Genomic DNA, 25991 nt, shown 5'->3' on the forward strand with positions numbered 1-25991 from the left:
CCATGGGGGATGTGTGGAAAGCGGCAAAAAGAGCACTGTTTGAGTCCAAAAGGGAAGGGACTGGAAAGGACATAGACCAGACCGGGCCTGGTGGGGGGGAAGCAAGGCTTAGGGCCTAATCCAAGGCCATCATCTCAAATGAGCGATACGTTGTAAGGATAACATCAGGCAGAGGCCCGTGGAGGGACAAGCGAGATAAAGGCTACTGAGCTTAGCCAGTGAGGACGTTAACACCAGGGGCACCAGACCGCTCTGACAAAGGGACAAGGTGATAGTGGTGAGCTGTTGAAGAGTGCTAGAATTAAAAGCACAACGTCCGAGTGAAACCCCCCCAAAGCAGTGTGAGGCCTGTGTGGCGGTGGGTCCCTGAGGCACATGGCGAGACACAGAATATCCCCAGTAGCTGAGTGCGATGCGTGCCAGGCTGAAAAGGGTTTACTGCTGTACTTGGAAGGAGGCACACCATTAAACTGCCTGGATGCACCCCAAGCTTGTTGGTGGTTCTAGTGGTTCCCAAAGTTTGATTAAAGAGAATTTGGGGATTGTAAAAATATGGATATCAAGAGATAAGGAAGTTGAGGGCGTATTGGGTTGAAGGAGATAACAAGTTTAAATTCCACACGTTGTGTATAAAATTAGGTTATAATTAGAGCAGCGTGGGAGTGTTAATGCAGAATAGGACTTGAGGTTTTTAATATAACACTCAGGTGAAAGGTCAGGGTTTAAGGGCGGGGTCACGTATAGAGGAGAGACGGGAGAGTAGAGGGAGTAATGATCACAGTGGTTCTAGACACTCGGAAGCATCGTGGGACTCAAGCAAAACAGCACAACTTCTTTGGACTCAGTCCCGAAACTCATTTGCAAGAGCTACAAAAACACACTGTTTAAGAAATACAACCCTTTCTCTTATCAGTGCCACTATTATCATAACCCCAAACTGAAATTAGGAGCTTGCGCTACAATTGCTAAGGCGGATATATTGGCCAGCGTTTTATCATCAAGCTCAATAAGTTAGAGAGAGCGAAAGAGAGGGAGGGTGTTTTTGGCAAAGTCGACCTACCTCTTATTTATCTAGTTTCACAAATCATGTTCATCTTGAGAACACATATTTCATATACCACAAACAGATGATGGAATAACACATGACAGCACCATCTTGGAATCACATTCTTCATCGATGATGACACTTGGCCTGTTCGGACAATCTTTCTTCCAGAACACCCTCAAAAAATACAGAGGTCATTTTGACTCACTGCTAAAAACGAGATGTGGTATTTACTGTGCTGATATGCCAGATTGCCACTCTCCCAGGGTGTGTGTGTGTGTGTGTGTGTGTAAGGAGTGAGGTAAGCGCACAGATTAACCATGGTTGATGATTAATACAACTTGACTTACTTGACTTACTGCGAGCAATTATGGCCATGTCTTTTCTCAAACTCCACTTTCTCACACTCGCCGGGGAACACATGGGGGTCCTGGAACATGTGCGCACCAAACACACACACACACACACACACACACATGCCCCAGATTGCCAGCCCACCCTCCGCTCAACCTCAAAACCACAAAGGGTTAAATATAATCAATCTTCTTTAACAATGCTGTCAGGGCACTGTCTGGGAGCGCTGACAGACACACACAGATAGTGGTGTGTGTGTAGTGTGTGTATATGCTCAGAGGTGTCAAGTAACGAAGTACAAATACTTTGTTACTGTACTTAAGTAGAAATTTTGGGGAATCTATATTTTACTGGAGTATTTATACTTTTTACTTCTTACATTTTCACACAAATATCTGTACTTTGTACTTCTTACATTTTAAATATGGCCTCGTTACTCATATTCATTTTGGCTTGTTTTCCGGCTTGTCGGCGTTCACAAAAACACACACAGAAAAAATAACCTATGCAGATAAATCACGCCATCCGGCTTGAGTGAATTTGGTTGTGGTTGGATGAGAAGTATAAACATTTACCATCCAGACACCCTATTGGTTGTCTCCGCGATGCGCCTGCAGACGGCAGGCCGCGGTGGTCGGTTTCTCCGCTGGTCGGTGGTGGCGGTACAAGCCGATCTCAGTTGGTATTTAGTGACATGAACCCTGCTCCTCCTCAGGCAAGGCACATATAACTTTGAATGAGTATAATCATGACCATGGGTTTGCTGTAAATGCTTTTTCTAACTTTATTGAGGATCTGGCACAACGCAGCGACCTGCAAGTAGTGCAGCGTCTTCAATAAAGTGATGTAATAGTAGTAAACCTATAGGGGAGACACAGTCTAGCTGATGCTCTGACTCATGTCATTTAGCCGTCACTGGAAAATGTGTTTTTGTTTTATTTGTTTAAGCATGCATGTCCCTCTGTTGTTTAAGCGTTGCCTCTCTGAATGTGGCCATGTTTCCATCATCCGGCAGGTCATGTGATCTGAAGGCACCATCCCATCATATTGTAACGGACTGACGGACTGTTTGTCCTTAATGGATATTTCTTTCCCATTCCGTTACTTTTACTTTTATACTTTAAGTAGTTTTGAAACAAGTACTTATGGGTAAACTCTCAGTTCTTCAGGAAGAACCCTTCTAGAACAAAGTTGCAAAAAGGAAGACCTGTGGGAGAGAACCGTAGTTCTGCATTCCCTCTAATGTCCACCAGGGGGCCACTCCTCAAGTCTGACAGAAGTGCAAGAGAAAATGTCTCTACTTCTCTCTGGATTTATTCTCCCAGTAAACATTGTCAAAATTAGTTTATGGTCTAAAGCTGTAGTTTCAGGTCTTCTTCAATACAGCGTGATGTTCATTTACTAAATTATGGTCCATTTAGAGTCAAACAGACCATAAAGCTGTTGCTTTAGGGCGGGGCTACCTGGTCTAGTGTTGTCAGTTCAGCCCGTGTTTGTTGAATGAAAAATGTTGCCGCCCAAAAATGTCCTATTAAGTATGCGGCTCTACTAATTTCACCGTCTCGTGTTGCATTTTGGTCTCAAAAAAACAAAATAGAAACAAAAACAAAATGCCACGGTTACAGAACTCATGGCTTCAAAACAGCGGCCCAAATACTAATGGGTGGCATCACAATGACTACGTTCACTTTTTGTATACACTCAATGTTTGAAAACCTAAAAAAATAAGTGTGAACATATAGCGCATGTATGCAAATGTGTTCCGCGTACATACATTAGGATGTGCTAATGTCTTTCTGGATATACTGTATTGTGTGTGTGTGTGTGTGTGTGTGTGTGTGTGTGTGTGTGTGTGTGTGTGTGGGCATCCCACACAGGGGTGAGGGCCATCAGATATTTCCCAGGCTCTGGGCTTTGTGCATGAGTGTGTCTCCTACCTGAGGGGACTTGTGGGATCTCCAGCTGTACTGGTGGCTGTGGACGCTGGCCAGCAGCACATTCTCATCTGTGTCCACCTGGCCAAAGCGCAGCATCTCGTGGGTGTCGTTACAGATCACATAGTGGCTGAAGACCAGCTCCTCAGCCTCCGGGTTCCCACTCTGAGAGAGAAAATGGATGGAGAGAAGGAAGCAGCGGGAAATGAAAAAGGGAGCTAGTGAATAAAAGCAAATGCTTCCACGTGTACTATGCATGCACTGTGTGTGTATAAGCACATTTACAGGTGTCAATGTATGTATCCTCGTAGATGCAGATCTCTGTAGTGCAGCTGCCAGTCAGCCAGAGAAAGAGATGACTAATGTCACCCCTGGGAGCTGCTAAACCTCAATAGGGGAGTGAATCACATCGCAGTCTGACAGCTATGCAGGCTGGAGCAGCTTTAGACGTGGCTTTTGAGGCCAAATCCACCCCTCCAGGAGGCCTCTCTCTTGACCAAACCTCGACTATGTTTTTATTTTAAATCCTTCGTAGAAAAGCTTCATTTTGGCCGTAAGATAAACAAAGTATGAGATGTCAACTCAAATGGCAGCAATGTTCATTTGCGCATATTGTCGAGTCTCAGTGCAAGCCGGCCACTCAACAGACATTCCTGTGAAATACACTCACCGGCCACTTTATTAGGTACACCTGTCCAACTGCTCATTAACACTTAATTTCTAAGCAGCCAATCACATGGCGGCAACTCAGTGCATTTAGGCATGTAGACATTGTCAAGACAATCTCCTGCAGTTCAAACCGAGCATCAGTATGGGGAAGAACGGTGATTTGAGTGACTTTGAACGTGGCGTGATTGTTGGTGCCAGAATGGCTGGTCTGACTATTTCAGAAACTGCTAATCTACTGGGATTTTCACGCACAACCATCTCTAGGGTTTACAGAGAATGGTCCGAAAAAGAAAAAACATCCAGTGAGCGGCAGTTCTGTGGGCGGAAATGCCTTGTTGATGCCAGAGGTCAGAGGAGAATGGCCAGACTGGTTCGAGCTGATAGAAGGGCAACAGTGACTCAAATAACCACGCGTTACAACCAAGGTGGGCATAAGAGCATCTCTGAACGCACAGTACGTCGAACTTTGAGGCAGATGGGCTACAGCAGCAGAAGACCACACCGGGTGCCACTCCTTTCAGCTAAGAACAGGAAACTGAGGCTACAATTTGCACAAGCTCATCGAAATTGGACAATAGAAGATTGGAAAAACGTTGCCTGGTCTGATGAGTCTCGATTTCTGCTGCGACATTCGGATGGTAGGGTCAGAATTTGGCGTCTACAACATGAAAGCATGGATCCATCCTGCCTTGTATCAACGGTTCAGGCTGGTGGTGGTGGTGTCATGGTGTGGGGAATATTTTCTTGGCACTCTTTGGGCCCCTTGGTACCAATTGAGCATCGTTGCAACGCCACAGCCTACCTGAGTATTGTTGCTGACCATGTCCATCCCTTTATGACCACAATGTACCCAACTTCTGATGGCTACTTTCAGCAGGATAAAGCGCCATGTCATAAAGCTGGAATCATCTCAGACTGGTTTCTTGAACATGACAATGAGTTCGCTGTACTCAAATGGCCTCCACAATCACCAGATCTCAATCCAATAGAGCATCTTTGGGATGTGGTGGAACGGGAGATTCGCATCATGGATGTGCAGCCGACAAATCTGCGGCAACTGTGTGATGCCATCATGTCAATATGGACCAAACTCCCTGAGGAATGCTTCCAGCACCTTGTTGAATCTATGCCACGAAGAATTGAGGCAGTTCTGAAGGCAAAAGGGGGTCCAACCCGTTACTAGCATGGGGTACCTAATAAAGTGGCCGGTGAGTGTATATTGTGGTTTGTCAGGGAGAAAAACAATATGGTGTAAGTCCAGCCCAGCTACAGCAATGGGGTCAACGAGAAAGCCTCGCAGAATACTGGATTTGTGCCGAGACGCACAGGGACGCCCACCGCGCACACGTCACCTCGCATGCGAGAGTGAAGAGCTTCCTGGCCGGCTCTTGAGAAACGCTGGTTTAACGGGGAGAGATGAGTGTGTCCAGTGTCCTCCGATAGGAATTCAAGTACACACAATTCAAAACAGCACGCACTTTGCATGTGAGTCGGACAGGCGAAAGGGCATGTGTGAGTTTTCACTTGAGCTCGCTCCAGAGGCTCTCCGGCCCTGATGGGATCTCTCCTGCACACCCCTCCCTGACTGTGGCTCACACAGCTTCTCAGGAACTACTCAGCTATCCTAACAAAGAGGGACCCTAGCCCGATGTGTACTTTTAAATGGCAGGGGGTTGGTGCTTAAGAGAGGCTGGCAGTAAAAGCTCAGGGTCTGACTGCCAAGCACGTTCAGGGTCCCGGGGTTGTTGATGCGATTGAAAACGGATGGGAAAGTTTACACCATTAAAAAGAGAACACTTGATGAGAGATGAGAAAGCCAGCGAGAGAAGGGGGTTAGAGAGCGCAAAATATGGACGGGACAGCTGCGACAGTGGGTTTAAATCCATTTCTAGTTTTATAGTGGAACACTATCTGCGCTCCCATACGAATCGGACACTGCGATTTACCAACTTCCTGCTGCCATCCCCAAGATGCCATCACTAAGCCTGCTCTTTGATGGTATCGCCTTCCCGGTCCGGTTCACGAGGCAATGCGATACGCACGTCACAAAAGAGCTCCCTGCCGTAATCATGGACAAACATTGGGACAAAGATATTTAAACAGTCAACACGTCTTCCTTGTTAAAGAGCTTGAGACGACAGCTTCTTCTCCAGACGCGCTCCTACTGGAAATCAAAGGATCCATTACGCTAATCCATCTGGGTACGGTTACGTTTTCACAGTGTTGAGCCAAGATCTGCATGGCAGAGTGGCACATATAACAACTGGCAAGGTACAGTAAAATGTCTGGAAGACAGATAATAAATAATGAAAGCCAGCCAAAAGAAATACTAATGAAACGAGACGCTTTGGTGGAGATAGTGAAACCAGTAAAAAGGGACATAATGAAACAATAATCAGACCTACAATCGCCTCCATGGCCTGCTGCAGACGACCCCCGCCCCCACACGCAAACCCGGAACCTGACCTCTCTATCAATTTCTTTTCCGGTTGCAAAGGACAGGAGGAACATTCCTGTTGTTTCGTTGCACATGTAAGCAGCCTGTGAAGTTCTGTGAGAAAGCAGAGTGTGTAAATACTACTGTGGCTTTCCACCAAAGCCACTTCCCAGTTGTGAGGCGCTGTTGGGGGGGGGGGGGGGGGGGCGAAGATTGAAAGTGGGGCTATGGACAGAAATGAAAATGGAGGCCTGAGGTTAGAGTGGTGGGGGGTGAGGTTGGGGTATGGAGCAAAAAGAAGACATAAAGGGAGGGAAAACGTTTTTGATAAAAATATTTATCCTTTCTTTTGAACTTAGAAGCCTTCTGTGGAACTGCAGTTTGACCGTAGCTTTATAAACAAATACTGAACTCATGAAAACAACAGGACCAAGTTTGGGTACCAGAAGTGTTCTTTTTATAGTCAGGCTGGGGAAAACCCATCATGTCGGAGCAGGGTTTAGTTCAAAAAAGAATTTCACAGGGAGAGAGAGAAAAGCCATCTTCAGATAAAGACTTGACATTTAGCTTGAGAACAGGCTAATGGCTGAATGGCCCACATCACACACCTTCCTCCCAACACCAACACCAGACTGGCGTCTGCAGTCACAGACACATTTCATCAAAAAATCCCATTTCAATTTGACAATTTACTTCAACGGGCGCATCACTTAACAACCAGCCTGTGTTTCTTTTAAAACTCTTCATGAACTTGCATGCTCACGGCGCTGGTCTGCCCCTCTCGAGCCACTCCGGGTTCAGCATCTTGTTCAGGGACAAAACAACCCAGCTGTCAGTGGACAATCTGATGGATCTCATGAGCAAAAGGACTTGATTAGGGGTTGGAGCTCAAGGAAAGTGCTGCAGGAGAGGTGAGGAAGAGGAGGAGGGGGGGCCGGGGAACAGGCTGAGTATCATAATACTTGGAATATATATTTATGTCAATATGAATGATAAGACAGTTGGCATTTGTACTTGTGACTGTCAGAAAGACATTGAGGATGTTATCATTGGCACAAGAGAAGTCCATGTTACCATGACAACTGGACATCATAACGTATCATGGCTCTTTGAGAATAAATGACAACCATTCACTAAGGAAGCTCTTCTATATACATGTATTGCTGCATCTGGAAGTGCTCCAGCTGTTTTGGTTGTGGTGGTCTGGAATGACCATGTACGGCTTGTGAGGTTTCGAAAGTGTGGTGCTTGAGGAATCTTCTCTACGGTTAAATGCTGAGCCCTACGGGCCACATCACAACAGGCCTGGCTGCCAGCCTTGAGACCAGGAAACATGAAAATCACTGAAACAATTATACACGTTGGGATACATCCTTCTGTTGCGGAAAGACAGGGCCTGTTAACATTTCCAAATGCTTCTGATTACGTCTTCAATTAGGATCAAGTTTGTTCTGTGCGTGGACAATGTGTGTGCATGACTGTTTCAGGAATGAAAGTCTCCATCAGATCAAAAGGTCCATTTGAGCTTAACCGGTCCTTTACATCCACATATCCACCAGGCGGATATGGCTTTAATCGCTCTCATTTAACACAACGCACAAGATTTTGTTTCAGTGAAAACACCGAAAAGGGAAACAATATTTCATGAAGTGTTTGCAACTTTCTCTAAGGTGGAAGAAAATATTCATGAAGAATGTTTAAAAAAAAAAAAAGTCCGTACTTTGTACTTGACCTCTCTCTTCCCCTTACTCTAGAACCTCTAAACCCACATGCAGCACATTTGCCTTATAATTATGGCGTGTTTTTTTCCCCTTGTGTGCAGCAAAGTGGGGAAGGCTGGAGCTAGTTAAAAGGTTTGGTACAGTTTACAAGGCTGCTGCTGTTTAGACCAATCGAGACAATACAGCGGGATTATTCACTTTATGACTCAATCCTGTATACCAGTGGACATGTAAATACAGCCTTTGGGGCTTTGACTTTGTGAAGAAAGGTACTCTGTGTGCATCTAATGTTAACCTTGATTTTGGCCTCCAGATATTGGGCAAAGATGGTGTTCAAAAAGCCAGAGATAGCCCAATCAGCAGGCTATCAGTAAAAGCTTTGACAAAAAGCACAAACTAATGATGCATGGCTTGTTGTGTAAAGCCCACCATGGATACCATCATGTCCAAAACAGGCCAGTAGAGCTGCAATATGACCATTCATTACAACACCGCTAGCACTTCCAAAATCTTATTTATGGCTGAATTAACTAGCAGAAATAGGGAACAGCTAGCATGATCTACATGATGCATTAATGCAGCCAAGGGTCAATTACCCGATTATCCAACGCGGCTGCTTCAAGCTTTTGATGAGTCAACGATGCCACCGATGTGAAAACAAAGAGACCCAGAACGATCATTCTACAGTGGATTTCCTATACAACTTGTTCCTTCTTATTTCCCACAGGTAACAGAACACCTGGCAGTGGGGGTGTGCATGCATGTCAAACCATGAGAGAACTTGAATGTCTCCAGGAGCCAGCGCATGAGTCAGCAGACCACAGCAGAGCCACAGCTGAGTGGAGCCATGACCGGGCCTACGAAGCCAAAGAGGCCAGGGCGTGGATTTGTACGAGCACGTAGACAAATGGGTGGAGGACTCGGGCCAGATCAAGTCTTGGTGGATGCCAGCACTCAAGTTTTACCGCCTTTTCATCGCTTCACACAGGAATATATCCTGGCTACCAGAGCTGGGAGCTGAGAGATGACGAGGACCAAAGGACGAGAACCTCGCTGTAGCCTCTTAGTCGGAGCTCCTGGTGATGTGACCGGCGTTTTGCGTTTCTTCGCCGATGGCCTACAACCCCACCGCTCTCAGGAAATTCACTTCTATTGTGAGTTTGATTAGCCGCTACTCCGTCTGGGACAAAATACCTTCTCTCTGTATGTTCGATATTTTATAGGTATTTCTTCTATGGCTTCACCTGTCCCCAAGATCCAAATATATTAGCTGTTATCTGCCGGTTAAGGCAGATGTCTGAAAGTACCCCACTATTTATAATTGCTACTATTACTCTTCCACATGGTTATGTTATCCTGGCGTGTGTTTGAATATTAAGTGTACATAAAGGTATCTCTTGGTTACCTGTTGCCAGCTGTGCAGGGCAGTGTCCACGGTGTGGATGGCGTACTGGCTGATATTGAGGAACACGGGCTCCACGAACACGTTTACATCCAGGCTGGTGTTCTGGGGGCAGCTTGTAGCTGCAGCCTGGCCCTGAAACACACACACAAAAAAGACCAATAGGAGAAACATCTAAATGAACTGAGTGCTTTGAATAAAAAACATCCGGGCAGACAAACTAGCATAAACAACCGAGCTCTACCTGCAGTACACAGGGCTGCAGGATCTGGAGACGGGTCAGGTTTCGATACTCCAGCAGCTTACAGTCCAGCTGGGTGGAGAAACTGAACTCCTGACAGCGACGTGGCCCGCTGCTCCACTGGCGCAGGAAGACGCGCGGCTCCCGAGCGCCGCTTACCATGAACTCCTGCTCCTGAGGCAACTTCCTGTCTGGCAGGAAGGGACGAAGCTGTCTCGGTGGAACTGAGGGCAGACACAGCGCTTGTATTAAGAAACTACACATTAAAACAAACTTTCAAAAGAGCAAAAAATACTATGTTGTTTTGGAACACAAATGTCAAAGTCCTACTTGTCTTTACCCTCAAACACAGAAGCACTGTGTGTTCTGCATCCTACCTGTGCCCAGCTGCTCCAGATGGTGGCAGAGGTGAAGGTCCAGCTGGGCCAGCTGGAGGGACACGCCCAGGGAGGGGACGAACCAGGGTGCAAAGCAGGAGTCAACGCGGGTGCAGGCCGCCAGCGCGGTTGGGGACACCAACTGATCGCAGTGCAGCTGGGACCCAGACTCACTATCCGAACTGGAGGGGGGAAGAGGAGGCACAGCAGATCCGATTTAGTGGTGCTGCTGTCAGGGGGAAAACCACAACAGAACACTGAAAGCAGTAAAACTGCAGAGAAATAAAGACAACTCATGAACTGAATGCACTCGGTGAACATGAAATTATTTCATTGGAAAATAATAAAGGAGGAAAACAAGAGTAATATACGACTAGCAAACGTTTATTGATTTTCTATCAAATCTGTTTGGAAATATCAAAAGCACTGGGCGCAGCTGTGGAATTACATCCAGGCCACAACAATTCTAACCACTAATTAAGATAGTCTGATCCTCATTTGTAGCTGAGCTTTCCTGTCTCTTGCCCGACGAGTTACAAATTGTGCGACGTCCCCGTCACCAGTCCTCAGAGGGGGTAAACGCTGCAATTACTCTAACAAAAAGGGGAATGAAGAGAGACAACGTATAAAATGGGCCTTATTACTGCTGCGGGGTCCAGGAGAGTCTCTCCGTGAACATTAATCGCATGTCATGGTTGATGATGGGGAATTGAAGGTAATTAAAGTCAATGAGCGTTTGCTCTGTAATTTGCTGCTACCATGATCCACCATAAAAGATGGAAAACTCCAGTCGGAACGAGAGAAATGCTCCTTAAAAAAGATAAGCATCATATGTTGACAATTTTCATTACTTCCAGTTGGCGGGGCTGACAAGTTATTTTTTTTCTCGCTGGAAAGCAAAGTATGAGGCAGATGAAACAGGCGAGTCAGAGGACGGGGACTCAGGTTCTGGTCCAAAAAGACAAAAAAAATTAAACATAAAGGAAATGTAGTGTTTGGGCAGATATTTTAATAAAACGCAGATGTATATTTTGCTTTACACTATATCTGGTGTTGCTGGTACTTTTTCTTTTTTTTTTTCTTCTTCTTTTACATGTTTTTATTCCTTCCTCTCTAAGCCACACAGAATGTGGGCTTGGCAAATCTCTTCCACTAAAAAGTGCTCTAAATCCCGAGAGAAAGTGAGAAGAGAGAGAGGTGGGAGGAGGAGGGGGGGGGGCAAATAGAGAAAGTCAGAGAGAGAGAGAGAGGGAGGGAAAATACATTAAATTAAGATGAGAAAAGACTGAAATGAAAAATGGTTGAAGCGCGGAATATGTGACGGGTGGAGGCGTGAGAGATGAAGAGAGGAAGCAGTTGTAGTAAAAACCCCGTTGAGGCGGCAGCAGCAGCTCTTTGCGGGCCTGGACCAACCGGTCCAACCCATCACAGCTCAGCGCGGCCCAACCCGGACCAGGCCTGGGAACTCACAAGCTAACCCAAAAGGGGGTGCTCCGCTCCTCTCGCTTCCCCCTGAGCTCCCCCCTCGATTAGATACACTCAAGGTAAGCAGGAAGGAATCCGGATGGGCCCTGACAGGCACTTGGTGTGCTGGGAAATCTCATTAGGCCGGTCTGAACGCCTTCCAAGCCCGCTCCCTGCTCCTGCACGCCAGATGTGGGGCGAGGGACACATTGCTGGCTCTTTGTGCTCCCCTCCCTCGCCGCTTTCCCTCCCACTGGACGGCACACGTACTGCGCACAGATACAGCTAAATATACGCCGGCTTGGCCCCCAACCTCTGCTCATCTCCTCCCTCTCCGCCGTTGTTGTTGTTGTTGTTGAGGACTATCCTCCACAGGTCTGAGGCCACCAGCTCCTTCTGCTGCTCGGTGAGGCTGAGGCTGGGCAGCTGCAGCTGGCAGGCGCTGCTCTCCGAGAGGCTGAACTCCCGGTACGGGATGAAGGCCTGCTGGAGCTCGTCCCAGAACTCAAGGCTGCACGGTACCTGAAAGCAAGACACAGGCAACGACTTACATATGTAGCTCCCGTATATGTATCTCATTTAGGGTTTTATGCGTCCTCCATAAATCACGGTGGAGATCTTCAACCAAGCACAATGTGTAATATGGTCAGGTTGTGAAGCAGTGTGGGATCATGGGAGTTGTTGTCTTGCTTTCAATGCAGCTAGGCTCTGCCTGAAGGTTGTCTCAGTGTTCAGGAGGTTTTTACCACAGACAAGATTATCAAAGCTCTGATCAAGGCAGTTCATGGTAAAGGTGCAGCGTGTAACATTGACTTTGATTTATACCTATATATTTAAGTAGGGCTATTTTGGCTTTTGTGTAGGCCACAGTACTTCTCTTCAGTTCTAAAGTTTCAGTTGGTTGCAAAATGCAACCTCACTGCTCGATGTCCCCAAATGCCAAACACTGCACCTTTAAAAAAAGGGTGTCTCCCCGTTGCTGAGTGGTGAAAAAAATAACAGCGGGCTGTTGGATCCAGATGTCCTTTGACTAAAATTGTGAATCCATTTACAAGTGTAGTGTCCTCTAAAAGATATACAACATGGGTCTGGTTGATTTTATTATTATTCCTTCAAGGTTAATTGACTTCCAGTTGAGACACGTGGGCACTTCACACTTCACACTTCATCACAGGACACTTGTTTTGTGTAAAAAGGATAAAGCTGAGCTGAAAAGGGGCTTGGAGCTCTCTTACATCTGCTTATGCAAACATTGTAATGAGTACCTAATGGAAGGGTCTGAAAGGATTTAAAAGGGTTATTTTAGCCATTCTTCTCATTTGTTGAGCAAACACAGTCTGACTGGTGGACAATGTCACAGAGGATACTTTGTGACTACAGAGGCTATTGTTAATGCAAATCCTTCTTAAACCTGTGGATGCTCCCTCATAGAGAGACACCGAAGTGCTCTCTCCCATCCCTTTGGATTGGGTTATTGGGTTAGGCCGAGCTCTGGCACTACTTGATCTAATATTCAGCTAATGCACCAACTCAGTCGTTTCGGTTAAAGATATATGGTTTTGTTGCAGAATTGCTCTTACTAAGTTACACATAAAGGATGATGCAGTGGTCTGCTAATCATCCATCACTGAGTTTATGGTTCATACAGGACACAGGAATTCCCTGGCATGGTAGGAGTAAGCAATAGGTTTTGTTGAATGGCGTTTGCATTAGTACCTCAAATTCTAGTCACTTCAAACACACCAATCTCTTATTTCTCTTATTTTATGAAAAAACGACCCCCAACGCAGCGAGACAAACTATGTCTGCATGACTGAATGCCGGGCCATTTATGCTCCGAGGCGTAGCATGGAAGGTTCTGAGCGGTTTCTCACACTGAATAACAATCAGCTCGTGTGAACAGTCGCTGTGGCTACACTCGGCAGTCACACATCGTGCCAGAATTCGCATAAATGTGTCCGGTGCTCCTGTGTGAACTAAACGCAGGTTCTCACGTTCCCTCGGCCAGCTGCGCCACGCTGATGGATCAGTGATGGCAGGGAGCTTTTTTTTGTAGCCCACCTGAAGGATGCCAGGTGAGCGAGGGCATTTGTCGGAGCACATGCGTCTTTGCCATCCAATTACTGTTAGCCGAGGTCCCGATGCTCCCAACCAAACCGCACGCAACTGTCAACACGTCTCTGTGGGTGTACTGGTGTGTGTTGAATGCGCTGCGGGGCCACTGTACTGGTCGGGGAGGAATGCATGAGGTAACCGTGAGCTTACATCATGTATGAAATGCCCCACCTGGAACCTACTGCTCATAACTGTACCTGACAAGAGCGGTGCCCCGGCAACCCCAACGCGCTGACCCATGGAGCAGAAAGCACTGACCCTCAGCTGAGCTAAGAGGGTTTTTATCACCTGGTGTATTCTATACACATGACAGCATGCAGACCCAAGTGTGTGCGCTGCATGCATGATACACTTTGGAGGCCGAGTGGAGATGAATTTGATAACCAGCTTGCAACAGATTTCTTTTAATGGAGAATCCCCCCGAAATAGGATTTTTTTTTGTTACATTTGAGTTGGACGTCTGGCAAGGTTTTCTGGGAGGAGAAGGCACCTGTGTATATGTCAAACGGATTGTGTATACGTGTCCACATATGATTGCCTGTATGAAAGACAATACGCGTGTATACACGTGTGTATACACAGGTGTGCGCACGTATGTGAGTGCGTGATACAGTCCGGCCGGCGTCGGTTTCCGCTGCCTGATTGTGTGTGTACCTTATCTGATAAACAACATGTAACCCTGAATAGCTGACATTCCCTTTTGGCTGAAAGGGGTGCAATCGGTGTTCCCTCCAAGGCAAAGACTGGCAGCCAGGCCCAGGGTTTATCTTACATGCCATCTTGATGTTTTCTGACTCAAGGTTGCACTTTCGAAAAGGCATAGAAAACCAATGTTAAGGGCTATTTAAGCGCATAATATTCAAAAAGCTCTGTATGAACGCATTGAAATGTAGGACTGTTGGCAGCATTGTGTACACACACATCTGATTTCCATCCCTGTCACCCAGAACCTGTTTCTGCCAAACCGCAACATACTTCTCTGCATGGAGTTACTTCTCTGGGACTGATTGACCAATCACAGTCTCTCCCTCAAATAGAAGGGTTAACTGAAGGCAGGCAAAACTAAAGCAAATACACAACACAGAAATGATTTCAATTTCCGTGATGGACCCAGGTGCAATCGCTGCTGAAGTTTAAACATGTCCGAGCAACTGAAGACTCCCCAAGCTCCCAGCCGAGGCTGCGGCCGCCATTGCTCCTATTAACAATATCAACACTGCTATTAGGTTTTTGTTATTCCACTGATGCCTATGTGTCTGAAAAATCCACTGCTAGCTACCTCTTATCAGCCAGCGGAATAATTGTATTGACGTCGGCTTGAGCAAATGTTTACTCAGGAGATGTAATGAAAATTGTTCTGAAAACGACTCCCGCCATGCTGTCTCAGGTGGGCTAATGAAGGTTAACAATAATCGGAGTGGAAAATCCCACGCTGAGATCCTCGCGATTCACATTCCCTCTTTTTTCCCCCTTCGGAACGCCGAACCTTTTGGAGGACGACGTGTAAAGAGCTCAAGATCAAATTAACCACACGGAAGGTCTCATTGGGCGTCCAGCTGAGCGCCGTCCCAGAGAAACAACAGTGAGGTCTCTTCTTGTCCCCTCTGCTCGTACCTCCCCGTTAACAGGGGGGGGGGGGGGGGGGGGGGCTGCGATTCTCATGATAGCAGCTGCAGAAGTGGTTACGATTGGAAGGTTCACGTCAGGGGACAGAGCTTTAACGATAGCAGAGTGAGAACCCTGCCGGGGCATGAAAGCCTTTCCCAGAGAGCCGGGGAAGCAACAGCAGGGGACCAGATGGGGCGATGTTTGCCATTTTGGGGCAGCCGCCCAAACAGAGAAGGGATGATCCTATCTGTTTTCATATTGGGATAAAAGGCGAATGACTCCACACTGAGGCTGAACTCCACTTAAACAAACTGCACCTTCTCGCTGGCAGGCGGAGTGATCAGCTCCTGAGTTTACTGCCGGTTTCTCAGGCTTTCAGAGCCCCCGCAGGGAGGCAGCGGATCGACAGAGAGAGCCACAGAAAAAGGGAGCAGTGAGGACACCTGCTTATGATTCAGAGGGCCAGACCACACGGCGTGAGAAGGTGAGGAATGAGTCACCTTCTATCCCCTCATCATCACCCGGGCCCTCTACAGGCAGGAAACGCACCCCGCCCGCAGAGGGCATGTGTCTACTGTATGTAAAAACAGTGCAGAACAGCAATTGGACTTGGAGTAATGGAAGAAAGTCTCAAATTTCCGAAACCACAACTATTTAAATGCAGGAAATCTTGGTTTTTCGAAAATGTTAATTTGATCTCCGGGGCGAGAAGTGAGCTCCCAGCCCCACCTTCCATCACTTCAAATGGGTGGAGGTGGGGAGCAAAGGAAAGAAGGAGGGGGTTACAAAATCAGTGGACAGAGAAGGGGAGGAGGAATAAAATGAAAAGATGGAGAAAAGATGTTGTTCTCCTCGTGCTCTCTGTCCACCTGCCGGTAAGCAGCCATCAAACAGACCGATAGGAAGGAGAAGACAGCTCAATGCTACGATCCCTCCGGGCTTCTGTCTCTTTCCCAATGCCTCTCACTTTCCATGTCTCTAACCATCTATCAGCCTCCAGCTCCATGGGGCCACAGCATCATTTTAGAGGCCAAATCCATTTGAAACTTAAACTAGACCTTAAACTTAAATGTTCTGTTTTCAGCACTGCGTTTCAATTTTAAAAGAAGCACATTTATTTTTTACCACTGTTGACTAAATAGAGTCACTTTCAATATTTCATCGAATCTTCTGATTCAATAAACATTGAAGGTTAACATTTTAGGGTTGTTAACATTCCACCACCTGTGGAAGTCCATCTGTCCTGGCATGGATGAGGCTTCATGTGGACAGTCACCCCGTAAAAGTGGACCATGGCAACTTTATGTTTCTCGGGCCTCCCTTATCCATCCCATCAGATTTTTTTTTTTTTTCAGTAAAAGTCATCACTCCCCCACCGTGAAAGTCTCATCACCTGATTCCTTTTAACCGACTTGTCAGACGAGCCAGATGACACAACAAGCGGAGCAGAAGATGAGGAAACCAAATGGTCGAATCTGTCTGCAGTCACAGGGAAGGAAGCACAGCTCTGCTCACTATCTGCAGCCCTCACATTTGAAACAACACTGTGAATATTCATCCCTCCCCTCTGAACCGTAGAAGAACGACGCCTCCACCTGTGTTCATTTTTCTTCAACCCCTCTTTCCAGTGTATCCCACAACCCCCCCCCCCCCCTTACCCACCCGCCTCCTCCCTTCTCTGTCACACATCAGCTCCATCAGCTCTCCGCTGTAACCCAATATGTGGCCAATCAGCGAGAGGCTTCGGATTTTCGCTCATTCTAGACTTTCCAGCTGTAGGGGCGGGAAGCCAGACATCTGCACCACCTTCCAGCACCTTGTCTGTCCTGAGCCGACATGAACGGACCAGAAGTGACATCTGCGCTGTAGATGAAATGATTATGGGAGTCCGGGAAGGAATCTGAGAGATAAAGGGGAGCATGTGCTCGGATGGGAGGGCGCAGAGGGAAGAGGAAGCTAACCCAAAGGCTCGCACATGTTATGAATGGGCTGGGGATGTGATAAAACCACGTCATTCATTCCAGTAATAACCAGAGACCATGTTGTGACAGGTTCACACCAGCTGCAATCTGACTAGGTGCTGAATGCTGCCTTCCTCACCTCTGACCCACCTGCTTTGGACCCTAATGTCAATTACACCCCTCAATGACTGCATCCAGTGACGCAAGTGGTGACGAAATCTGTCCACGAAAACAGAATTATTATAAAGAATTACAACCCTCCCCCCACCATGAGGGCCCCGTTTTCTGTGGATTGAGCTGTATTCTCATGTTTCTTGATTATTTATTTAGGACCTACATTAGATTTTTCATCAAAAGAGACATTGAACGTTTAACTTGCTTCTAAACCCCACTGCATTGTCATATCTTTTATTCTATTACATTACATTTCCCTGTAAGTTGCTGGAAGGCTGATCCTCAGCTTCTGCTTCCACGTGACTTTCTAAGACCTTATACCACAAAGGAATTCCTAAGAACCTAAATAACGGCAGAAATTAAAACAACATCTGACTAAACATAACCAAAACAAGATGTGAAACTTGATATGGGAAGGAAAAAGAACAGGAACAATGCATTAGTTCAGCAACAGTACTGGATTAAGTGTAGCTAACGGGATGACAAAAAACACGTTTTGTATATTGTATTACCAAGAAATGCCGTTCCTATTTGCATGGTCAATAAATAATAAGAGAATAAGAGTGGCATAGCTTTTGACCTAAAAATAGCTCCGGCAAAAAAAAAAAAAAAAAGTTTACAAAAGTTGATGTGAAAGAACGGGATTCGGGACCCAGCTCGCCTTAGAGGACAATAAGCTGTGAGGCCGAGGACAGAGAAAACAAGGATGAGTGATAGAGGGAAAGTGGGTTGTCCTGTTCCCCGCTGAGGCCCTGTAGACCCAGTAGCTGCTACGCTCTGCCAAATTATAACCTCATCTGGGGTTAGAGACACCTGGCTATTCACACCAGAGCATGCATGATGACTTCTCCAGCTGTCTGACCATGTAGTACATGTTTGGAGAGTCAGCAGGGGTCTCTGTCATTCAATAACACAGAGAGTATGGAAGTTCTCATGACTCATGTCATGGGAATTATAAATGGCCCCCGGCCCAACTCCAAGACAGTTTATTTCTCTTTCCTTGCAGGTGATGTTAGGCAGGGAGCAGCGAGAGAGACGAATCTCTTTCGCCTTCCTGATACAGTAGTCGACTTGCCTTCATTGGACTTCACAATATGCTAGGTGAAGTGTTTTTAGAACAATAGTAAAATAAATGAATAAAAAGAAAACAGACTCAACCTAGGACTAAATAATTAATCAAACAATTAACTATTTGTTGATTTCAGGATTAACGTGACTGGCTTATTTTTGTGTTCAATGACGTAACATTTAGCATCAGCAGTGCTCCCTGGATTAGGCCCTACCTGCAGGGCGTCCCCCAGGTCGGCAGTGCTGATCTCTGGGTCCTCCGTGGTGTTGAAAGGGACGGGAGTTATCCTGACGAAGGTGAGGACGCGGGGTTCGGGGTACCTCCACAGCATCAGCGCTGGGCTGTCCTCAGTCTCCCTGTAGAACACCACCTCATGGGGCGCCGGCAGTCGCTTGTACGCTGCCACGAAACAAATGTTACGATCAGAACAACTTCCCGTTAATCAAAGCAAAGCTCCTTACAGGCACACATACAAAGGTAGAGGGACAACACATGTTGAGAGGCTGAAGGAGAAAAGCTAATAGTCAAAAGGAAACACAGAATAGAGGAGTAAAAGATAATAACCAACAGATAACAGATGATGTTTAAAGGAAGCTTGGATAATCGTAGATAACTGGAAGGATTCTATGTATGTTATATGATTATAAGATTCAAGGAAAGTAGATCCTGATATCATTAAACTAAAGTCTACCACTGCACAGGATTGTCCATGTCCATGTGCATATGCACGAGGATGACCACTTGAAAGGGAGACGCACAACAAGTTTCTTGCCATTTTGCAAACGACCTGCTGAGGCAGAAAGCAACAAGAGCGATGTGACGTGATGCTCTACTACGGAATCTGAACCCTCCCGAGAAAACATCTCTCAAGAGAAGTGCTGTAGATTGTTCCACGGTTTCTGTTTATATGCGTAAGAAGCCGTGTATAAACAAAGTGGCCGAGTAAACATTTTGGCTGTGGAGTAAACAGCCATCGATAGAGCCCCGCCAAGCACCTGCAAAAGCTGGACCATGAACCTCCGAGTGGTGTTTGACTTAAGTCGTGGCTGCCGTTTGGGATTCCTTTAAAAAATGTTTATTTGAGAAAAACAGTGGAGGGGAGAACTGCCGCTTCGTTTGGCCCCCGGAGGCCAAATCTGTACATAACAACAAAAAGTGTCGTCCTTCATGTGAAAGTGGTGAGCTTCCCACTCGAGAGGAAAAACGGCCAAATTGTTCTTTTGAGGAAAAAAGCCGACGTTTTGCTTGCAGTGAGAGACTGGGGACAGAAGAAGGCTCCTCCACCCGTCCCTCAATCCACCCTTCATCTCCCATCCATCCCCGTGTTTGGCCCCCGGAGGCCACTCGCTGTTCTCTGCTTTCCACCGCGGGCCCCGTTTCCTCCTGACCGCTGACAACATGTTGCAGACAGATTGTACTTCACTACTGTACGTTCTCCTGCTCCAGCCAGCATATTAAACGCATCAAAGACCAGTGCATCGGTGCAACAAACAAAGACTCAACCACAGCTGACAGAGTGGACGGCTGGTCTACAGCCAGAAACAAGTTTGATCCTCTGTGTATAATGTTCCTGTGTGTGTGTGTGTGTGTGTGTTTGTCCATGCAGAGGACAGCGCACACAGAGCACAAAGAGAGCGAATAAACAGCATGTTACTCAGAGTGGAACCAGGCAGACATGTCCGATGAAACTTCTTTCCAAAGAGGACTTTGATCTGACTTTGATTTAAGGCCATGTGAATCTTAAGTGACATCTCACTTTGGCACAAAGGTTCCTTTTATTTTTAAACAGCGCCATGAACGTGCCCGAATGTGTTGCATCTTAGAAGCTCAGAGCAGTCAAAGATGCCATCACACTGCTTGTGCAGAATGCTGGCCAGGCTGGTGCTATTTGGGGGGGCGGACACAGACATCGCCCCCCCCCCCCCCCCCCCCCGGCTGTCCGGTCTGCAAAGTCAAGCTGATCAGCGAGCTGACTGCAGCTCACAGATCAGAGATGCTCCTCAGAGGGGATTTACGTCTGCAGATACAGTGCAGTGCACTAACTCACGTGCACGCGTCTATACAGGTTACAAGTCCTTTTCTATCATATTAGTGTCGCTTCTGAATTTTCATTTAAATGTTGGCCAATAGAAAGAAGAGAATCCCAGAAGTACAAGTAATATGAACATCTAACAGTGCACGAAAAATATGTACAAATAGTCGCACAAAAAAGCAACACTATATCTGTGGAAAGGTTCATGGCTCAGGAGATCTGGGGTTCAAAGGTCATACAGCTATAGTATGAAGCTCTGCTGGTGCTGGTCAAGGCTGATCACCTACTAGTCTGTTTGAATCTGCGTGAACAGAACTTTGAGTTAGCTCTTGTAAAATCAACTATAGCCATTATGTTGTAATGACAGACGTGGGTAATGTCCACCTGTCTGGTGCATACCAGTGCTCCATTCATTTGGAAATCCATGGCAAGAAACAGCTCAGATAGGCGACGTCCAGACACACACTCTTGGTTGATACTTTTTCAGTTTGTGGCTAAATGCAGCTAATACATTGTATTTTTCTAGAGGGGGGGGCGTTGTGAGGAATGCAAAGTTCCACGTAGCCATCACGTTACTGGAAACAGAAAGCCCAGTCCACTAACATTCACCTGCGTCCTGGATGTATTGGAAATGTCCCGTGCGGAGGTCATCTGAGCTGTGCTCCGTCCGGGGAGGGGGAGAGCCCGGGGAAGGAGGCGGCTGGACGTGGCAGGCCTTGCCCTGGGAACGGCTCTCGGACGCATGTGGGTCTGAACCATTCTGGAGGTTGAGGTACACCCTCAGATGCTCCTCCACCAGTTTCACGCAGCTCAGGTGTTCCTGGCCCCAGAAGACCTGTCCAGACAGAAGAGGCAGAGGCTGATAAGAAAGAAAGCTAGACAGTGACGCAGACTCAAAGCTGACGCATAAACACGTATGTTCATCCTCATTTTACACAATTCTCCAAAACAGGAAGAGAGGCGGCCGGGATTACACTGGTCACCACCCCGTCATGTCCTGTCTGGTGTTGCCCAACACAAGCTCACATCCTCCTCACGTACCCACGGCATTCCCCTTCCCTGAGCTCCCTCAAAGCCACTCAGCCTGGGGTTTGGATCGAGAACCTGGAATCTCTGAGTCAAAAACTCTTCACACGTCCCGCCACTCACTAGCTGGCTGACTAAATTCTGAAAACAGGAACATTTGGGGATTTTTTTCTTTTTGGGGAAAGAGAGTAGAGGAGAAAGAAATCAGAAGGAATTCCGGTGGTTTTTCGGCACATTACTTGATTGAAACACCACACACGCCAATATTTACAGTGGGAAATGCATGATTGTGTATTAAGTGTTGAGTTACGAGTCATGTTTCTGCTAATGGGCACGCGATAAAAGCATTACGCGCACTAAAGAGAATGGGAAGAAGAAGTAATGTGGAATACTACATTAGAAATAATGCGCTGAGTTAGTCACATTGAAAAAAGGGACTTTTCCTGTGGACCATTATGTAACTCCACACAGGAAAATGGGCGCACATAGGATAAAACCCCAAGCGCTAAAAATAGCCTGTTAATATTCCACCAGTTAACCGGCACAGAGGACTCAAATATAGAGTAGAATTAGCATGCACTTCCTGTCGCCATCACTCTGCCCCGACACCCTGAGACACTGCAGCTGTTGATAAATCCTGCCACTCAGGATGCTCCACTGGTATCACTGGAATACAGACCTGCAGCAGGCCTCCCTTCAGGTCGAGCAGGATTTTGGGGGCGCCGGGCTCAGGTCCGGGGCTGCCGCTGTGCCGACACCAGCGGGCCTCCAGGGAGGCGCTGCAGGAGAACGGCCCCAGCAGGAGGCGGCTCCGCTCCCTCAGCCCCGTCTTTACCGACAGATCCCGCAGCTGCAACTGTACAGATGCAGCCTGGAGCGCATCTGTGAAGCAAGGAAGGAGCAGCAATGAGGAGCCGGGGGGACTGTGGAAGAAAAAACTACAGGCAAGTGATGCGTAAAAAATGATCTGGACTGTGATGAGGAAAAACGTCTGGTCGGTGATACCCAGTGTACTTAGGAACCGTAATTCAATTGGGAGGAAAAAAGGTTCAAATACACAGGAAAATGTCTCAAATAAATACCAAAGTGAAAAATTGATATCCCTACTTATATACAAAAGCTAACACAGCTCATTGATACAAGTGCAAGCAAGCCTGATGAAACCAGAACGCTTGCCTCTGTGGTTTTTAACCAGGATACCAATCACTACCACAGTCTGCCTGTGTGACGTCACCTCTGGCCTTCAAACTACTGTACTCATTTAAAGCTATTAACACTAATAGCCGAATAGAAGAGATGCGAGGGCCTGTGAAAGAAGTGAGCAACACAAATAGGTGTAGAACTGGAAGGAGCGTGAGAGCAAGAGAAAGAGCTGTGACGTGATGAAGAAGAGTCCTCACATCTTCCCTCGCTCGGTCAGCTGACGAAGGAGCATCTTATTCAACGTTAGAGAGCAGTAACACAATAGCAGGGGAGTTCAGTGAAAGACTGCTGCTCTTGTATAAATCACGGTGGGGGGAAATATTACACTGGGGTGACTCATTTCTCTCAGGAAAGACACGGTGGATGCACGCTGGCAGTCCTCGCCGTGTCGCAGCGAGCTGCTACAGATTACTTACTGAACAGTGGACGCGGGGTTTATTTTTACGGCTGAGATTTATTAGACAGCGTAAAGGGAACTCCTAAACTGGCTTCTTAAACCCACGATTTTTCATGCATAGGGAAGGAGATACACATATTCATACACACACAAAAAATACAAATGCATGTGAATACAGACCGTGCACAATCAGGGGAGCAAGTTGAAATAAAACCCACACACACACACACTTTGCATCAAAGCATTCTCTCCTGTCTCAGCATGCGTCATTGACAGCCCAGTGGACCGCAGCATCCTGCTGCTCCAGCAGCAGCAGCCAGAGCTCTAATAATCGCTATGATCGGGAGTGGTTTCAGTGGGGGGAATCCCTTTCTTTCTTCACATCTTAACTCCGTTATTCCATCCAGGTTGAATAACAGTCAGAGGCGCTCTCTCCATATATGACCGTGCCATTAGGTTTGTTTTCCAGAGATGAGTCAGCATACAAGCTCAATAGACTCTGCTGAGCTGGAAGCCTCGTGCCATGAGAAGGGAGGAGCACAGGGAACGTTAAGGAGGTAAAGGCCAAAGGCTGGGAGAGAAAGCAAGAAACAATGGGAAAACTAAACAAACAAAGACAAAGAGAGAGCAGGATGATGAAGATAATAAAGGAACAAAAGCGAATCACCACTTAAAGGGATGGTTTGTTTCATTTGAAGTATGGTTGTAAGAGGTTTTTCCTTTGGTCAGTGTATTCCCTTGGAGTACACGGAGGTCGGTGCGCCTCCAGTTTGGAGAAACAAACTCAATGTACCACTGAGGACGGGCTGCAGAAGTAAAACGCATATTAGGCGAGAAAAAAAAATGGACGCTGTATTTAGCGTCAAGTGCATGCACTCTAGACCTTTAACAGAAACCCCACGCATAGCATAATCTAGCATAGCATAGCAATTAACAGAAACATTATGTTGTGCCACTGTGAACTAAGAGATGCACACTTACTTACTCACACACATTGTCGTGCCTAGTGAGCATCGTGAAATAATATGTTGGGTAAATTACTGCTAAAACGGTTTTAATCAACAACAAAGTATAGGACTGACCCGACACACAAACATATGATTACCAATGTACTTCCTCTTTGCAAGCACACACACACATCAAAGACAGCTGTTGTTTTGGGGGCAATAGAGGTAGCTTCACTTAGTGTCAGATGGTGCTGAGTGACGCCATTAACACACATGGGGACACAGAGAAGAACCTTGAAAGCACTCCTGTGTTTTCCTTTGGCATCCCAGACACCTGCCAGCCCCTCACTACCCGTCTATGGACATCATTTAAACACACACACACACACACACACCTGTGACAAAGCACCAACTACAGGCCGATCTACATTGTCACTCTTCCAAACACGCACACATCTTATATGTGAGCCAAAACAATGGCACATGGAGTGTCAAAAAGACCACACAGATCTGTGAAGGCAAATGCACACATGCATATAACCCCTTCTCTCACTAGTATACCAGCGCACACAAGAGAGCGTGCTCTGCGGAATGAGACACGACCTTTGACCCACAGGGAACAAAGGGGTTGGGGGAGAACAGGGTGGATGGAAAGGTTCCCCAGAATGAAATGCGTTTCTGGCGCATGCTTGTGTGAGACTGGATATGAATCAGGGACATTGATTGACACTATCAGTCATCTTCCTGGCAGCTGTTATCTGATCACTGCCACACAGATTTATACCCTGATATGCGCTCGTATCAATGAGACTAGTGGTCAAAACTTTGTTTGGGGGGGGTTGGTTAAAAAGCTGCGCACCGCCCGTGGGTTGCGACCCCCGGTTTGGGAACCGCTAAATGAGACGATACCTAACAGAGTCATTACCTAACTGGCTGAGGCCTCCAACGACTGTCTGGGATGGTAGGAGTAATAGAAGTAATATACTGTCAGTCACCACAGAAATACCCTATTCCCCCCACCACAAGACCACGATGGGACACAGGAGGAAACTGGGAAGCTGTCGGCCAAAACGGCACAACAGCAGGCAGCTGTGCGTCATCTGAGCCGTCACATGGTTACTGATGAGTGTTGATGCACGTGGGTTAAGGGACAGTTGCAGCGCATTAGCTGAATTTTGTAACATTGAGCTTTGCATTAGATCGAGGTCGTATTCCCACAGTATGCCATTCCATAATGCTACTCAAGCCTGATGTGTCCTGACAAATTATCGAGTTTTCAGGCGAGTCATCTCTTTTCATGCAGCTTCAAACTTGGTGTGGTTTTGGTTATTTTCAAAATGTAATTTAATAAGAAATCGCTTCGTTGCTCCCAAGCTGCTGCGACTGGCCTGTGTGCGATGTGAAAGACATGCGGTGCTGATCGGGAAACGTGAAAAGGAGAGAGAGCAGGATTGGACCAACGTTATGTGTTACATTAGCCTGCCACAGCAATGCTCACAACTGGATCAGATAGTACAAAGTACAGCTTTGATAAAAGGGGGCTTCTTAAATCCCGTACTGATTCAGGATCGACTGCTTTAGAATAGAACATTTTGGCCATGACGAACTATGACTCTTTCATTAAGACAATGTCTGTTTTTTTTATTGATATAGAGAAATGACTTGTGTTGTGGCACTGCAGGCTCATGTCCAGCACTAAGAGCTCGGTTCAGCTGTATATACACATACCTTCTGAATACCTTAGAAACCAGTATTTTATTGCACAAATGCCCCTTTGAAGTTTACAGATGAGCTACATTTGGGCTTTTCAGCCCA

General features: G+C 46.7%; 1 protein-coding gene across 2 annotated transcripts in view; it reads right to left on the reverse strand.

Moving 5' to 3' along the window:
* The window catches only part of LOC119197296 (intermembrane lipid transfer protein VPS13B-like), a 265877-nt gene that overhangs the window by 39155 nt on the left and 200731 nt on the right, over positions 1-25991 (reverse strand). For both annotated transcript variants that reach the window (XM_062565592.1, XM_037453487.2), the window contains exons 39-46: positions 22309-22511; positions 21213-21438; positions 18786-18970; positions 11958-12166; positions 10181-10362; positions 9807-10027; positions 9566-9697; positions 3337-3498 (exon numbers count right to left, since the gene is read on the reverse strand). In XM_062565592.1, the coding sequence (XP_062421576.1) occupies positions 3337-3498; positions 9566-9697; positions 9807-10027; positions 10181-10362; positions 11958-12166; positions 18786-18970; positions 21213-21438; positions 22309-22511 (1520 nt within the window). The remainder of the gene's footprint in view (positions 1-3336; positions 3499-9565; positions 9698-9806; positions 10028-10180; positions 10363-11957; positions 12167-18785; positions 18971-21212; positions 21439-22308; positions 22512-25991) is intronic.

Source organism: Pungitius pungitius, chromosome 11 (genome assembly GCF_949316345.1).
Source record: "Pungitius pungitius chromosome 11, fPunPun2.1, whole genome shotgun sequence".
In the NCBI taxonomy this organism is placed as follows: domain Eukaryota; kingdom Metazoa; phylum Chordata; class Actinopteri; order Perciformes; family Gasterosteidae; genus Pungitius; species Pungitius pungitius.